Source organism: Bos grunniens, chromosome 18 (genome assembly GCF_055505025.1).
Source record: "Bos grunniens cultivar Pamir isolate PY7600 chromosome 18, Bosgru_T2T1.0, whole genome shotgun sequence".
Classification (NCBI taxonomy): Eukaryota; Metazoa; Chordata; class Mammalia; order Artiodactyla; family Bovidae; genus Bos; species Bos grunniens.
In genome coordinates, this window is record NC_141182.1 from 14,906,159 (window position 1) to 14,922,419 (window position 16,261).

Consider the following 16,261-nt stretch of genomic DNA (forward strand, 5'->3'; position numbering starts at 1 on the left):
ATGGGCTCAATAAAGGACAGAAATGGGATGGACTTAACAGAAACAGAAGATATTAAGAAGAGGTGGCAAGAATACACAGAAGAACTGTACAAAAAAGATCTTCACGACCCAGAAAATCATGATGATGTGCTGACTTACCTAGAGCCAGACATCCTGGAATGTGAAGTCAAGTGGGCCTTAGGAAGCATCATTACAAACAAAGCTAGTGGAGGTGATGGAATTCCAGTTGAGCTATTTCAGATCCTAAAAGATGATGCTGTGAAAGTGCTGCACCCAATATGCCAGCAAATTCGGAAAACTCAACAGTGGCCACGGGACTGGAAAAGGTCAGTTTTCATTCTAATCCCAAAGAAAGGCAATGCCAAAGAATGCTCAAACTACCACACAATTGCACTCATCTCACACGCTAGCAAAGTAATGCTCAAAATTCTCCAAGCCAGACTTCAGAAATATGTGAACCGTGAACTTCCAGATGTTCAAGCTGGATTTAGAAAAGGCAGAGGAACCAGAGATCAAATTGCCAACGTCTGCTGGATCATCAAAAAAGCAAGAGAGTTCCAGAAAAACATCTATGTCAAAGCCCTTGACTGTGTGGATCATAATAAACTGTGGAAAATTCTGAAAGAGATGGGAATACCTGACCACCTGACCTGCCTCTTGAGAAATCTGTATGCAGATCAGGAAGCAACAGTTAGAACTGGACATGGAACAACAGACTGGTTCCAAATAGGAAAAGGAATATGTCAAGGCTGTATATTGTCACCCTACTTATTTAACTTATATGCAGAGTACATCATGAGAAACACTGGGCTGGAAGAAGCACAAGCTGGAATCAAGATTGCTGGGAGAAATATCAATAACCTCTGATATGCAGATGACACCACCCTTATGGCAGAAAGTGAAGAAGAACTAAAGAGCCTCTTGGTGAAAGTGAAAGAGAGTGAAAAAGTTGGCTTAAAGCTCAACATTCAGAAGACTAAGATCATGGCATCCGGTCCCATGACTTCATGCCAAATAGATGGGGAAACAGTGGAAACAGTGTCTGACTTCATTTTTTCTGGGCTCCAAAATCACTGAAGATGGTGACTGCAGCCATGAAATTCAAGATGCTTACTCCTTGGAAGGAAAGTTATGACCAACCTAGACAGCATATTAAAAAGCAGAGACATTACTTTGCCAACAAAGGTCTGTCTAGTCAAGGCTATGGTTTTTCTAGTAGTCATGTATGGATGTGAGAGTTGGATTGTAAAGAAAGCTGAATGCTGAAGAATTGATGCTTTTGAACTGTGGTGTTGGAGAAGATTCTTGAGAGTCCCTTGGACTGCAAGGAGATCCAACCAGTCCATTCTAAAGGAGATCAATCCTGGGTGTTCACTGGAAGGATTGATGTTGAAGCTGAAACTCCAGTACTTTGGCCACCTGATGCGAAGAGCTGACTTATTGGAAAAGACCCTGATGCCGGGAAAGACTGAGGGCAGGAGGAGAAGGAGACAACAGAGGATGAGATGGTTGGATGGCCTCACAGACTCAGTGGACATGAGTGTGGGTGAACTCCGGGAGCTGGTGATGGACAGGGAGGCCTGGCTTGCTGCAGTCCATGGGGTCGCAAAGGGTTGGACACGACTGAGCGACTGAACTGAACTGAACTGTTGCCAAGTTGCTGCAGGGTTACCCTGTGGATGTTGGGCTCCAGAGCTGTTTTCTGATATTTGAAGACAAGTGAGAAATCCAGATATTTATAAGAAGTCTAAATATCGAGTGAGGGAACATCCAGCGTGAGCCACAGTCTGGTTTAGATGATTCGTTTGAGCGACACGAAGGCAGCAGGCCCGCGGGTCAGGACTTTTCCTGGGGAGCCAAGCCCCACCCCAGCCCTAGTCCTCCCAGTCTCCTGGCTACCCTTCCTTGCTGAGTTGTTGTCTTGGCCCTCTCTTGAAGTAAGACATCTGGTTTCCTTGTGGGGAACATGGTTATCAAAAGAGTGAAACTTTACAGCCTGGGCCTGAGGTTATGGTCAAAAGGTAACTAATTCTTACAAGTGAGAGTCTCAAGAAACTGGAAATCTGTCCTTTTTTCTTTTTCTTTTACCTATTTGCAGATTTGCATTTGGCTCTGGATCAAACCCTCTTGACTGTTTCAGGTCTACGGGTTTTGTCTGCTATTTTTTGCTTGATGTGTATCCTTAAAGGTGAAAGGTTTTTACATTTTATATCATTTGTATGAAAATATTTGCATCATTTTCATATCTTTGTATCATAGGTCCATATGACCTTCTGGCTAATATACTCTTGTTTCTCAACCATGCTGTTTAGAAGCAACTTGGATCATGTCCATTTTAGTTGTTTGCTGTTGTACTAACAGTGTTGCTAATATCTTTAAGTGGAACACTCCTGTGTTCTTTTGAGAAATTTCTTTAGTGTAAATTCCCAGGGATGAATAAAAGGATATAATCATATTATGACTCTTGGCCAAATACAAGAGATTTCTGGTGTCTGCCGATGTCTCCTGTCCCTGAGCCTTCCCGGCACTCTGAGTTAGGTTCTCACTTTTCACTCATGGTTTACTTTGAGATGAGAGCAGCGCCCCCCACCATCTTCCTGCCCTTTCTCTGCCCACCCTCCCTTGGCCGCGGGTAGGCCCTCTGGCTGCCTCACCCTGCTCTGCCCGCCAGGTGGAGGAGCACATCGGCCGCATCCGGGAGGAGCTGGACCGCGAGCGAGAGGAGCGCAACTACTTCCAGCTGGAGCGCGACAAGATCCACACTTTCTGGGAGATCACGCGCAGGCAGCTGGAGGAGAAGAAGGCCGAGCTGCGGAACAAGGACCGGGAGATGGAGGAGGCCGAGGAGAGGCACCAGGTGGAGATTAAGGTGAGGGGGCTGGCCCCATCCCATGGGAGTCGCCGCGCACAGAGGAGCTGGCCCGAGGTCCGGGGGCATGGTCATGCCTTGCTTTGGGGTCACCGCCCTTTGTGTCCTTTGACATTGGGAGCTTGAAGGTATTTTTTAATAACAAAGCAGGTATGTTCAGATGAGCGTGTGAGCCTATGTGTGCAGATGAGAAGTCGTGTAGAGGTGCGCAGGTGGGCATGTGTGTGCAAGTGAGCCTGTGTGTGCAAGCGAGCCTGTGTGCATAGGCGAGCATACGTGTGTGCAGGTGAGTGGACAGAGCAGGTGAGCAGCGGTACTCCCTCACCCCCAGGTCTACAAGCAGAAGGTGAAGCACCTGCTGTACGAGCATCAGAGCAGCCTGACGGAGATGAAAGCGGAGGGCACCGTGGTCATGAAGCTGGCGCAGAAGGAGCACCGTGCACAGGAGGGGACACTGCGCCGGGACATGCGGGCGCTGAAGGTGGAGCTGAAGGAGCAGGAGCTGGCCAACGAGGTGATGGTGAAGAACCTGCGGCTGGTAGGTGCCAGGGCAGCTATGAACATGTCAACTTAGCCACACCTGAGAATTCATGGTTCTGTATAAAAAGCCTGCTGGTGGGCAATTAACTGAAATGTTCAGCAACAACAATTGCATCAGCCAAACAAACCCCTTTGGGGCCAGGTGCAGAGTTCTGTCTCAGACTCGACCGGTTGACTTCCCGACAGGGAGATCCAGCCCGGGCCGCTCTCCACGTGCTGCCGACCCCGGGCCCCTGGAGTGAGCTGCCCGCCAGCCCTTCAGCTGCTGCAGCCTTTGTCCTGTGAGCCATGCTGACAAGCACCTCACTGGCCTTGGAGATTCTTTGATCCTTTCAGAGGGAGGCTGAGGGGCTCTGGGTGGAGGTTGGAATTCCTTCTGTAGCACACCAGGCCTGGCTCTGATTGTGGGTGCTCAGAGGGTGGGGCTGACAGAATGCCTGCCCGTGTGTGGCTGATGGTCAGGAGAGGACAGGCCACCCCAAGACAGAAAACAAAGTAAACTGTCAAACACGCATCACAGGTCCGCGGGCATGAGGGGGTGCTCCAGGAGATGCGGGAAGTGAGGTGGTTGCATTTCTGTACGGGTTCTGTGAATTCATTGAGAAAGTGACACCCGAGCAAAGGTGGGGGAAGGCAGGGCTGAGCCAGGCTAGGGGAGACCAGGCCGTGAGAAGGGTTGGGATGCAAGGAATGAGGAGGCTGCGGACAGGACTGGGGCTCTGACCACCCTGCCACACCTGAGTTGGGGACCTCTGGAGGGCTTGGGCAAAGGGAGGATGTATCCAACTTTGGCTTTCAAAGGTTCTCCTGGCTGTGGGTTGAGACTTGTCAATACGTTTGCTATATGTCTGGACGCAGCCTAGCCTCAACTGAATCTGGGAACACTCAGTAATATTGCAGTTTTCCGTGAAGCTTAAGGGTGCTGAAGATATGGTCCCTTGAGGGGCCTGGCTGTTTTGACAGAAGCACAGCATGGGCTGGCTTCCACCGAGTGCAGTCTCTGCTCACCCAAGGCATGGTGTGGAATAGTTACATGCTCAGAGTGCCTCTCGGCATGAAAATAAAGTATAATTTAAGCCTTTTATTCAAACTTTATAGCTGTCAGAGTAATTTGTCCTGGTGTTCTAAGCCAAAGCAGGTCAGCACCACACGGGGTGCCTGCAGCTCTGGGTGGGTCTGGTCCTGCTGCCCAGCCTGTGGGCACAGCCAGGGTGTGAGTGTCATCAGCATCTTCCCCAGTCCATTATGAAACATGGAATTTCCCAGACCCTCATTCCTCTGGGCTGGTCCTGAGCTCGGGGGTGAGGGTCTAGCCGGAGCAGCAGCCGCACAGGCTGTCGGTGCTAGTGAGGAGGGGACCCTGCTGCGGGGCCGGTGTCTGTCCTGTCCCGTCTGGCCTCCAGTGACAGCCCGCTTCCGCCTCTGCAGAAACACACCGAGGAGATCACCAAGATGCGCAACGACTTTGAGAGGCAGGTGCGAGGTCAGTGCTTCCCGCACTCCGCTGCGTAAGGCGGCCCGAGAGCCCCTCCTGTCAGGAAGGAACTGCCCTCCAGTTAAAACAGCCCAGACCTGCGGAGTGAGAGGACATGGTCATTTCTAAGGCTGGTGTCTAGGAGGCTGGGAGGACCCCCCTCGCCCCCCCACCCTGGCACACAGTGACTCCTGGAGCAGGTCACCCAGCTAGGGGGTGGCATGCTGTCCCTCCCGTCCTGCAGAGGCATCGACCTTAGCCACAGTCTGGCTGGATGGCCGTGGCCCGTGCCCCCTGGCACCGGGTGGCACTTGGCTGTTGGGATCCCTGAGGCAGGGACTGATCAGCGGTGCCTGAGACAGGCAGAGGAGGGCATGTGCTGGTGCCACGCAGCAGGAGAAGCGCCCCGCCCTGTCCCGCTGTCGATGGCCTCCGTCCCCTGGGAGGTCTTCCGCCTTGGGCACAGCCGCCATCTGTTCTCGTCACCACGGCACCAGGGGTTCTGCTCAGCTGCTCCGGGTGCTGCTGCCTTTCAGAAATCGAGGCCAAGTACGACAAGAAGATGAAGATGCTTCGGGACGAGCTCGACCTGCGCAGGAAGACAGAGATCCACGAGGTGGAGGAGAGGAAGAACGGCCAGATCACCACACTGATGCAGCGACACGAGGAAGCCTTCACCGACATCAAGAACTACTACAACGACATCACCCTCAACAACCTGGCTCTCATCAACTCCCTCAAGGTGCCGCCGGGGCTGCCTGCCGCCTCGAGCCCACACCCCTGCTTGTAGACACACCTGGCCTTCAGCGGCCCCTGATTGAAACGCACATGTTGTGAGTCCCCTTGCGTGGTGGGGAAGTCATAGGCCCACGTGCATCAGGGGTGTCATCGCACCCAAGTGCTGGCAGTGAGCACAGCGGAAGCTCTGTTTGCATGCAGGCCGCGTTACTAGAGAATTCAGAAACTATTCTCCGTGTCTACACACAGAACACATGCCTAGGACCATCCTCTCTGTGCAGGAGAGCTCGCAGCCCCCGTGCAGGCCACAGCACCCAGTCCTGCCACCAACACCCCTGTCCCGCTCCTCCCCCGGCACCCACAGGAGCAGATGGAGGACATGCGGAAGAAGGAGGAGCACCTGGAGAAGGAGATGACGGAGGTGGCCATGCAGAACCGGCGCCTGGCAGACCCCCTGCAGAAGGCTCGGGAGGAGATGAGTGACATGCAGAAGAAGCTCGGCAGTTATGAGAGGGACAAGCAGATCCTGGTGGTGGGTTTCCGCTGCATTCCCAGCCCTCCCTGGTGTGAAGGGGCAGGAAGGTCGGGCAGGTGTCTCCCGAGTCCCAGAGCAGAGTCGGCCCTCGGGGCACCAGGGGAGGTGCTGAACCCCTCCGTCCCCTGCCTGGTGACCTGGGGGCACGTGGGGTTGGCACCTGTTCTGGGAGCCCAGTGACCCCTGGCCGCCATGGTGTGGCTCGGTCCATTGTGACCGGGAGCCATTCGCTCTGACGATCACCTCACCTGGTCATCCCTCCTGAGCTGCATCTTGTGGGTGCCTGAACTGGGGGTGCTTTCTGACCCTTCTTTTCTCCAGTGCACAAAAGCCCGTCTGAAAGTCACCGAGAAGGAGCTGAAGAGCCTGAGGTGGGAGCATGAGGTGCTGGAGCAGCGATTCATCAAGGTGGGCTCCAGGGATGTCTGGGGCCTCCTGGGGGGTCTGGGGGGCTCCCGGCACATCTGGGGGGCTGGCAGTTTGTCAAGGTGGGCTCTGGGATGTGTGGGGGCCTCCTGGAGCATCTGGGGGGCTCCAGGGCATCTAGGGGGCTCCCGGCATGTCTGGGGGCTCCTGGGGTATCTGGTGGGCTCCCGGTTCGTCTGGGGGGCTCCTGGTGCATCTGGGGCCTCCCAGAGCATCAGGGGGGCTCCCAATGTGTCTGGGGGCTCCTGGGGTATCTGGGGGGCTCCTAGTGCATCTGGGGGGCTCCTGGTGCATCTGGGGGCTCCCAGGGCATCTGGGGGGCTCCCGGCATGTGTGGGGGCTCCTGGGGTATCTGGGGGGCTCCCGGTATGTCTGGGGGGCTGCTGGTGCATCTGGGGGCTCCCAGGGCATCTGGAGGACTCCTGGCATGTCTGGGGGCTCCTGGCACGTCTGGGGGACTAGGTCGCTGGCTCTGGCCCCTCCCCGTTCTGCAGGGCTCTCAGTGGACGAGCTTGATGTCTTAGCAGTTCCCCACTGCTCTCACCTTGGGCTGGCCTCTGAAGCAGCGGTGGTCTGGCTCATCTTTCATCCCTGTGTGTGTCTCTGAGTCCTAACCCTTTACGTGTGTCGTAGGAAGCCCGTGGGTGAAAATGCAAGGCCTTGGGGCTGCATGCTGGTCCTCACACGTGGCGAGAGCACCCTGAGTTCTTCCAAACTCTCGAGTGTGCTGGTGTAGGACCTTGCTTCCCAGAAGTGGGGGCCTGCCTATTCCTCCCAGCCCGCGTTTCTCTCCAGAGCAGCCTGTGTCCCCTGGTGAAAATCCCTTGTCAGTCCTTGCTGCTATAGGCACCCTGTTAGTGTGGTGTGTGACCCTTTTTTGGAATGGTGATTCCTAGCAGGGGAATTGCTGGGTCAGACGGCTGGTGTTGAGAATGTGGACGGTCTGCCCGAGGGCTGTTCAGGGTTGTGGCCTCATCCATGGTTTCCCAGGGGGCCGTCCCCAGCCCCAGGTCCTCACTGATGGGACTGGGTGTGTGTGTCTCACTGAACGTGCTTCTCTGCAGATAGCCCCCCAGCGTGCTTGGTTCCTGGGGCCTGGCCGCGGGCAAGCACCTCATGTGTCAGCTGTTAGCACCTTTCCCACTGAAACACTCTTGCAGACTGTGACGGTGGAAAGGACCCAGTTCCTCGGGAACATCCCACAAGCAGCTGGATCTGGAGTCACCCCCAAGGGGCCTCCGAGGGTCCTGCAGGCACCAGGGAGATGCTGCTCCCGCTGGTCAAAGTGGGCATGAATCAGGAGGAGGCGGCTCAGTCAGGCTCAGGCCATTGTAGGTCTGCATTCTCTGCCCCTTGTCCTCCATTTGCATGTCTACGCAGTATGTGAGAGAGGCAGTGTCCTGGAAAACCAGGGTCATTAGGTTTTAAAGAGCAGAGGGCCAGGGAGTGGACGGAAGCAGATGTGAGGTGTGGCAGTATGGTCAGAAGGACGGGGCCGCAGGTTTGCAGCGCAGTGCTTGTCATGCCTCGCAGTGCTGTGTTTTTTACGGGCGTGGAGAACATTCTGGAAGGAGTCCCAGCCAGTGCTCAGATGGTGGCCTCTGTGAAGTGGGGTTTAGGAGGGTCACTTTTTCCTGTTACACCCCTGCTAAGTCTTGACTTCTAAATGGTGCACAGTTAAAAGAAGACGCGGAAGCACGTTGTCCTTGGTGGGCAGGCAGCTGGCTGTAGGATCTGGGGCAGATGGAGTGTACCTCCTCAAGGCCCCTCACCCCAGCATTGCTGAGTCTGAGGCCCTGATCTCCTGTGGGGATGATTGGGGGTGGGGTGCAGTCCTGAGCCTGCCATCCAGACCCAGGGCAGGGCTGGCTCTGGCTTCTTGGTGGGAGGGTCGCTCTGCAGCTCATCCTGGGGGTCCCCATGGCTTCCTGCCACACCTCCCAGAGGTGTTTTCTCCTGCCTCCCATGGTGTGGAGACTGCACTCCTTTAATTTGGTTGCAGAGAGTGGGGCTTGGGCACAGACCAGCCTGCCCGTGGCTGGACGCTGGGGAAGGTGGGGGTGTGGCCCTGGGCAGAGTGGGAGGGGCATCTTGCCAGCAAGGTACCCGTGCCCCGCAGGTGCAGCAGGAGCGGGACGACCTGTACCATAAGTTCACCTCGGCCATCCTGGAGGTGCAGCAGAAGGCGGGTTTCAGGAACCTCGTCCTGGAGCGCAAGGTGCAGGCACTGGTTGCCGCCGTGGAGAAGAAGGAGGTGCAGTTCAATGAGGTGCTAGCGGCCTCCAACCTGGACCCCGCGGCCCTGACCCTCGTGTCCCGCAAGCTGGAGGTAGGCCTCGAGGGCTGTGCTCAGGGCTTCGTCCCTCCAGGGCAGACCCTCAGTCAGCCTCGGGGAGGGGCGGTCGCAGCTTCCTGGCCAGAGAGCCCAGGTCCGTGTGCGCCGTGGACTCCCAGCTCCAGTGTCTTCAAGGTCTCCCCAGCCCCTCCTTGGCCTTTTAACCCTTCTAGCCCGAGTCCACTGCCCGCTCCAGCTTGGTCTCTTAGCCGAGGCCACAGCCTCCATCTGCCTGGACCCTAAGCTGTGCTGGAAGAGACCATGGCCCCTCACCATGGCGGGCGAGAGGCAGGCCTGCGGTGGCCTGTGCGGCGGGTGGTGGGAAGGTTTCCCTGGGACGCACGCCTGAGCACAGGCTGAGCGTCTGTTCCCTCGAGCGTCCGCAGTTGTCTGTGGTGCTCCCCTGGGGCGGGCTGTCCTGGGCACTGGGCATTGCTGGGAAAGGACAGACAAGGCCTCGGTGCCCAAGGGCCAGAGGGCCTGACCGCACCTGGCAGGGACCCCGCCCAGAGCTGGGCCTCGACCCTCTGCTCCCTGACCTGGGATGTGTCACAGAAGGAGCAGGTGACGGGGGCGGGGGTCTCTGGTGTTGCCAGGGTGGCATGGCCTGGCTCTGGGGTTCTGGCCAGCTGGGTGACCCGAGGCTGCTAGGCCTGAGGTTAGGTCCCCTCGGGGTCTAGGGGGCGGACACACACTGGGGTCTCACTCTGAGGCCTTCCCATGGCAGTCCTTCCCTGTGTGGATGTCCCTGTGGTGGGGCCAGGCCATGGTTCCCTGATGCCTTCCTCTCCCCAGGACGTTCTGGAATCGAAGAACAGCGCCATCAAGGACCTGCAGTACGAGCTGGCCCGGGTCTGCAAGGTGCGGAGGGCCCCCCACCGCCCCCTCACCCAGGAGCCCCCGATCTTGATGCTGACCCCCGAGATCAGGGTGCTGACCCAGTCTGAGGCCATCTGTGCCCGCCCGGGGTCACTGGGCCTATGTGTGGCCGAGCCTCTGCTGGCGCCTCCCGGTGCATGGCCTGCCTGGTGTCCCGTGCGACCCTCGCTCTGGCACCGTGGTGCTAGCCTGGCCTCTGGGGCAGTTGTCAGGGGGTTCTCTTTACTCCCCCAGGTTAATGTCCATGTCCTCCAAGCAGGGGCAGTTAGGGCTCTGGCCTTTCTCGACCATTCATGGAGACTTCCTGCACAGTGCTCTGACCCTGGTAACCATCTGTGTCCTGCACCGAGCGTCCCCAGCTCCTGGCTGAGCCCACAGTTCTGTCAGGGTTTGGCCTGTGGGGACACAGATGAAGTGCTGCCTGCAGAGAGCAGACACCCCACAAGTGTGACTCAGACACGAGCCCTGGGTCTTGGAGCCCCGGGTGAAGGCACTGCCATCATGGGCACTGGGCTCTGTGGTGACCAAATCCCCTGGCCTTCCCTGCCCATCGGGCCCTCCCCGGGTGCTCTGGCAACCCTGATGCGTACTCGCAGAAAATTAGGGCCATGCACTGGGTGCATCAGGCTCTCAGGAGAACTTCCATAACCCACATCTGATTGTCGGGAGGGCTGAGCCCCAGAGAAGGAGGAGGGCTGGGGCCCATCCCCGAGATCTTCCGGAGCCTGATCCTTGCTCGCCCTTCTGTCTCGGCTCCCAGCATCTTGTCGTGACGATGCTGAGGACAAGGTATCCCTTTGAGCTTTTGTCCTGAGTCAGGCTAGGCTCTCAGCATGTAACGTGCTCCGCTCTTCACACCCTTACCACCACCTTGTGAAATGTGCTCTTTGAGAAAAAGTAGAGGGGACAGAGATCCTGCCTGCATCGGTCCTGCCAGCACCGTTGCCCAGACCTTGGCTTTTCTGGGAAGGGGAAAGGGAATAGATGCTGACAGACACGGCGGGGAGTGTGGTTCCCAGGAAGGCAGGGATGGTGAGCCTGAGTGAGAAATGCCTGCGGGAACCAGGAACTCTGAGTGCACCCCCTCTTCAGCCTCCCCAGCCGTGAATCGGACGTTACTGGAGGTCCCGCACATGAAGTGGTTGGGTAGCACCTGATGAAGTTCTTAGACTTGGGCCACACTTGTTCTCTCAGTAGGGAAGCTCCTGGTTATCTTCCAGCTGAGCTGGGAGGTGTCTGTGCATGGCCATCACCACCCACTTACCTGGAACCGCACTTCCGGGGGTGGAGACTCAGTGACTTCAATCCTCTTGGCTTAAAAGAGTGGCTCCTTCCATGGGGCCTTTCTTGGGTGAGTTTGGTCTTATGGAGGCCAATCACTGGGGTTTGTTCTGCTTACTTTAATCATCTCCTGGAGAGTCAGGTGCTCTGAAAAGCTTTACATGCCTGTTTGCACTGCTAACTGTCGAGCAAATGCTCTCCTTAAGACTGGGACATTAAGAAGAAGAGGGGGGAATGACAGAAGAGGGTCAGCACAGGCTGAGAGGCCACAGGTGGTGGCAGCTGAGACCACGTCTCTCAGGCTGACAGCCTGATCAAAGCGGGGCTGTTAGAAAGCACCGGGACGCCCCAGTGGTCACTTGTTTGAGCCCGACCAGGGCTTCCGCCTGAACTGACCGCCACCTCAGCCTCTCCAGGAGTGGAGATTCTGACCCATCAGCCTGGGGCTTTCTGGTCAGCACTAGGGAGGTGACCTGCTAAAGACCCCCGCCTCCCTCAGGGAGGCACCGATGCTGGAGGGTGGCCGCACCCCGCCCCTCCACGCCCGTTGAGCCTCCATCTCGTGCAGCTCCTTGGAGCGCCCTTCTGTTTAACAAGTGGCTGTTGCCGACTCAGGAAGCCCCGAGTAGAGCTAGTTAAATCTAAATCTTTAAACTTACATAAATGCGTGTGGGTGTGGGGCTGGGCCTGGGCCTGGCACAGTCAGCACCTGGAAAAGGCGTGTCCTCCACGGGGCTGGGTGGCCTGAGCAAGGGTCACCCCGGCTACCCCCCTACAACACCGCTGTGTCCCTGCAGGCCCACAATGACTTGCTGCGCACCTATGAGGCGAAGCTGCTGGCCTTCGGAGTCCCCCTGGACAACGTGGGTTTCAAGCCCCTGGAGACCGCTGTGATCGGGCAGACGCTGGGACAGGGCCCCGCAGGACTTGTGGGCACTCCAACGTAGCCCCAGCCCGGGTGAGGTCCCCCCGCAGCAGGACAGCAGGTATTTGTCCTGTAGGCGTGCGTCAGAGAATGAAGGTTCCCATGAGCGCTGCGTGTCCTCTTGTGTGGCTGTGTGGGGAGGTGCCCCCAGGGCCTAGTGCTCCCCCTGTGCACACGCCCGCTCCTCATCCCCCCAGGGCCTAGTGCTCCCCCTGTGCACACGCCCACCCTCATCCCCCCGGGGAAGCTCCCCTGTGCACACGCCCGCCCCTCATCCCCCCGGGGCCTAGTGCTCCCCCTGTGCACACGCCTGCCCCTCATCCCCCCGGGGCCTAGTGCTCCCCCTGTGCACACACCTGCCCCTCATCCCCCCGGGGCCTAGTGCTCCCCCTGTGCACACGCCCGCCCCTCATCCCCCCGGGGCCTAGTGCTCCCCCTGTGCACACGCCCACCCCTCATCCCCCCGGGGCCTAGTGCTCCCCCTGTGCACATGCCCGCCCCTCATCCCCCCAGGGAAGCTCCCATCAAGCTTGCCTCATGACTGAAGCCACCTCGCAGATGTCAGCAGCAACTTTATTGAAGCCTGAGTGACACCTGCCCCTGCGACATGGGGCCAGAACATCCCAGGGAAAGTGTGACCCTGGTGCCCATCAGGAACTTGCCCACCCCCCTGCTCCGGGGTGGCCTGGTCTGCCGTGGTGCCGTGTCCACGCCCACAGGCTGGCTGCCGGTCAGCCGCTAGCTCCCTCGGTATGTGGTGTAAGACCACGGGCTCAGCAGCAGTGGCACGTGGAACTTGTGGGTCTCGTTTGTGATGGTGAAAACGACCTGCGGGCAGAGGGGGCACTGGGAGTACACACAGCCTGGCCAAGTGGAGACAGGACTGTGGGTGGGGCTGGGGTCTGCCCAGGGGAAGCACTTGGTCTAAGGGGCCCCTGGGCCTGAAGGTTCCCAAGGGTTAGGACCACCCTGAACAGGTCAGGCGAAGGGGACAGAGAGCTGGAAGGGCTCGGGTGAACCTCTGTCTGCCGGGGCTGAGTCAGCCTGACTGGAGTGGCGCGGTGCAGGCGTGGGGTGGTCAAGGCCAGGAGCTCAGAGCAGGTGCTTGTTGAGATGGGGCGGGGGAGGACCAGCCTGCAGGTCACAGTGCATCTCGGGCCTCCATCCGTCTGGCCCTCACCTCCACGTATGGGTAGAAGCTTTCCTGGCCCCTCTTCTGCCAGTAGCCCTTGGTGTCAAAGGACAGCTTGTAGGTGCCCGCCTTCATCTGGCCTGGAGGTAGGAGCCCAGGGCAGCGGCCGTCACGATCTGTGCAACTGGGGAGAGGAGCGTTGCTGCAGAGGGGTACACGCCTAGGTCTCCTGGGTCCGTGTGCCCGGTGGCCTGACTCGGACCTAGGTGAGCAGGGCCTGGGTGGCTCTGCAGCAGGGCAGCGTCCAGGACCAGGGCTATGTCCCCTCACTGTCCTTAGGGAACCCCAGAGAAGAGAAGGGAAAGAACCTTCCCTTCCCCCGCACTTCATATCTGGCACAAAGACTTCACATTTTCTCTATGCATAAGTGTGCTTATTTACAAATTAAAAAAAATTGTTGTACTAGCCATACTGTTTCATGACGTGTGCACGTGTGCTAAGTCACTTCAGTCGTAACCAACTCTCTGGGACCCCTGGACTGTAGCCCATCAGGCTCCTCTGTCCATGGGATCTCACAGGCAAGAATACTGGAGTGGGTAGCCATATCCTCCTCCAGGGGATCTTCCTAACCCAGGGATTGAACCCATGCCTCTTAAGTCTCTTGCGTTGGCAGGCGGGTTCTTTACGCTGTCACCACCTGGGAAGTGTAAAACCAAGCACCTGCTGTTCACTACACTGTGCTTTCTGGGTGAGTAACTGTCTCCAGGCTGCCAGCCACGTTTCTAGCTGCAGTGCCGGCGGCTCTGAGGGCCTCTGCTCACCGAGAGGCCATGCTGTCAAGTGTCCGTGCTGTGATCAGCATCAGCAGCATTTACCAGCGCAGTTTAGGGGGGTTGGGAGTGGCTCTGTGTGGCTCCATGTGTTCCTCCAAGCTCAGATGTGACCTGGACCCCCTTTCATGAAGGACTCCGTAGTCTCAGGCCCCAGGCCTTTGAGGTCCACCAGGGGCAGGGGCCTCCTGCCTCACCTTCCATCTCCTCACGTGTGGAAGGGGTTCCTGCGGGGTCTGTACACAGGGTACAGTGAGAACCTAACAAATGTCCAGCGCTCAAGAGCTGCCCAGCACAGGTCACCCGCCAGTCACGGTGACGACCAGGCCTTTCCGATTCCTCCTCAGGCCTCAACTGGCCAATGGGCAAGGAGAGACAGAGCCCTGTACCAGCGCAGTGGGCACTTGGGGTGTGAGCTCTGCCAGCAAGGCTGTAGCATGACCAGGACTACTCAGCCTGTTGAAACAGAGGCTCTGAGACTGCAGGGAGACCGTCCGGCCCGGTCAGCCCTGCCACTTGCCAGCGGTGCCCACACCCTTTGCCCCAGTGCAGGGCCCCTTGCGGGGGGGTGGGGTGGGTGGGTGAGGTGGGGAGTGTTCTGGATTGAGCCCTGCCCCAGACCACCCTCCTACCTTTTCTTCAGCTCGGTCCACTGCTGGCCACAGTCCTCGAGCCTGGACAGACGGAGGTAGAGGCCTTGGGCCGGGAGCCCTGAGGCAGTGTCCAGCACGTGTGTGGTCAGCGGGCTGCTGCCCGGCTCCATGCCTCTGCCCTGGGCCACGAGAGGGGCAGGGATGCGCTTGTGGGGCAGACCTTGTGTCCACACCCCTTGGTAGGAGGCAGTGCCTTGGAGTAAAGAGCCCCAGGATCAAAGTCCCAAACTGCCCTGAGCAGGGTTGGGGGGGGCGGGGCGCTGGGGGTGGGAGTGGAATTGGGTAACACATTGCCATATACAATGCTGACCCTTCCCCCTCCTCCCAGCACCGAAGGGGTCTCTACACCCAGAGCACCCTGGCCACCTTCAACCTCTTCAGGGCCTGGGTGACCTCAGGGGCTTCTCTCTGAATCCAGCTCAGTCCCCTGATCTGCGGGCCACCTCAGAACTTAGCCCCAGGTGGAGGAGAGGTCAGGGGCTCCGGACCCAGGTCTGTCCCCCTACCTCCCGGAAGCCCACGTGTCGCTGGAGTGTCTGCAGCCGCTGGGCGGCCCCAGAGCTCATGCCGGCCGACCTGGGGACTGGCGAGGAGGCCAGAGGTCACCACACCGCCATCCCCAGAACCTCCCCGGGAAGCCCTGCCCTGGCACCTCCCACGTGTCCGGCCAATCCGGGGAGGAGTGGAAGGTGCCCACCCAGGGGGTCCTAGGGGTCTTCTTGGTGGTGGTTGCGGGGGCCAACAGAGCGAACGCAACGCGCAGACCTGCGGAGGATACGGAGGCTCCTCCCGGCGGAAGTGGAGTGGACCTGCGGCGTAGGGTTGGGAGTAGGGGTGGGGTATGAGGGGCGGGGTACGAGGGGCAGGGCTCAGACGTGGGGGTGGAGTGCTGGGCGGGACCGGACGGGGAGGGGCGCAGCAAGGGCAGGGGGCGGTGGGGGGAAGGCCGGGCGGCGCTCCAGCTGGCGCCCACGCCTGCCACTGGAAGCGGCGCAGTGAGCCCAATCAGCCCCAGGGCCCTACACCGGTGCAGTTTCTTTTCCTTCCTTGGATGGTCAGGATCTGCTGGAAGCCCCGACAGGCCGCGTGGAGGTGCCTCAGGCAGGACCGACCCCTGGTTGAGAGTGATGGTGCGGGGTGACACCCTTGTGGTTGCGTTTTACCCCCTCCTACCTGCTCTGACCCTCGACCCCCAAGGTGCAGGGACCCGGCACACTGACAGCGTAGGGTGAAGACTGTGCAGAAATGAAGGAAGAGACAAGTCTGAGCACACAGGCATGAATCTCCTCGTACTACAATATCACGTGATGTGCGCACGAACAGATTTTATGTAACATAAAAATAAGGGCATTCTGTATTTACAGTCTGCGTGACATTGCCTGACGGGTTGTGTTGCTCTGGGTGTGGGGTGGTTTTTCTTCTCGCTAAACTGCATGGTCTAATGATCGGATAGTGAGCGTTCTCAGTTTGAGCTTTAAGTATCAAGCCCCTCTGAGGTGGGGAAAGAGACCTCTGGCAAAGTTTGTGCATTGGTTACAACTGCTTTGGAGATAACCAGGAAATGTGTGTTTGAGGTAAATATGATGAGGTTTGGCAGGGCTTATGTTTTTAGGAGGTGACCCCACAGAGATACACACACCTGTT

At 58.2% G+C, this 16,261-nt stretch overlaps 2 protein-coding genes across 18 annotated transcripts in view; one reads left to right on the forward strand and one right to left on the reverse strand.

The window, feature by feature from the left end:
- DRC4 (dynein regulatory complex subunit 4) overlaps positions 1-13,601 on the forward strand; it is a 20,741-nt gene extending 7,140 nt beyond the window's left edge. For 4 of the 6 annotated variants that reach the window (XM_086350514.1, XM_086350513.1, XM_086350512.1 and 1 more), the window contains 10 exons: positions 2,672-2,869; positions 3,201-3,407; positions 4,838-4,892; positions 5,420-5,625; positions 5,986-6,153; positions 6,478-6,564; positions 8,702-8,911; positions 9,713-9,778; positions 11,875-12,063; positions 12,516-13,601. In XM_086350514.1, coding sequence (XP_086206640.1) covers positions 2,672-2,869; positions 3,201-3,407; positions 4,838-4,892; positions 5,420-5,625; positions 5,986-6,153; positions 6,478-6,564; positions 8,702-8,911; positions 9,713-9,778; positions 11,875-12,024 — 1,347 coding nt within the window. In that variant the 3' untranslated portion in view covers positions 12,025-12,063; positions 12,516-13,601. The remainder of the gene's footprint in view (positions 1-2,671; positions 2,870-3,200; positions 3,408-4,837; positions 4,893-5,419; positions 5,626-5,985; positions 6,154-6,477; positions 6,565-8,701; positions 8,912-9,712; positions 9,779-11,874; positions 12,064-12,515) is intronic. The other 2 variants (XM_086350517.1, XM_086350516.1) reach the window with 2 other exon arrangements.
- Positions 12,557-15,731, reverse strand: LOC147353130 (5-hydroxyisourate hydrolase-like). Of its 12 annotated transcripts, none has more exons than XM_086350547.1 (5): positions 15,315-15,731; positions 15,124-15,200; positions 14,597-14,810; positions 13,183-13,318; positions 12,557-12,830 (listed from the first exon to the last, which is right to left on the reverse strand). In XM_086350547.1, the coding sequence occupies exons 3-5, from the start codon at positions 14,725-14,727 to the stop codon at positions 12,741-12,743; spliced, it is 357 nt and encodes a 118-aa protein (XP_086206673.1). In that variant the 5' UTR covers positions 14,728-14,810; positions 15,124-15,200; positions 15,315-15,731; the 3' UTR covers positions 12,557-12,740. The 12 variants fall into 12 exon arrangements, with proteins under 12 accessions (XP_086206673.1, XP_086206672.1, XP_086206674.1 ...); XM_086350546.1 differs by having other exon boundaries at positions 14,597-14,736; positions 15,383-15,459; XM_086350548.1 differs by having other exon boundaries at positions 15,383-15,459.
- Between the last annotated feature and the right edge of the window lie 530 nt (positions 15,732-16,261).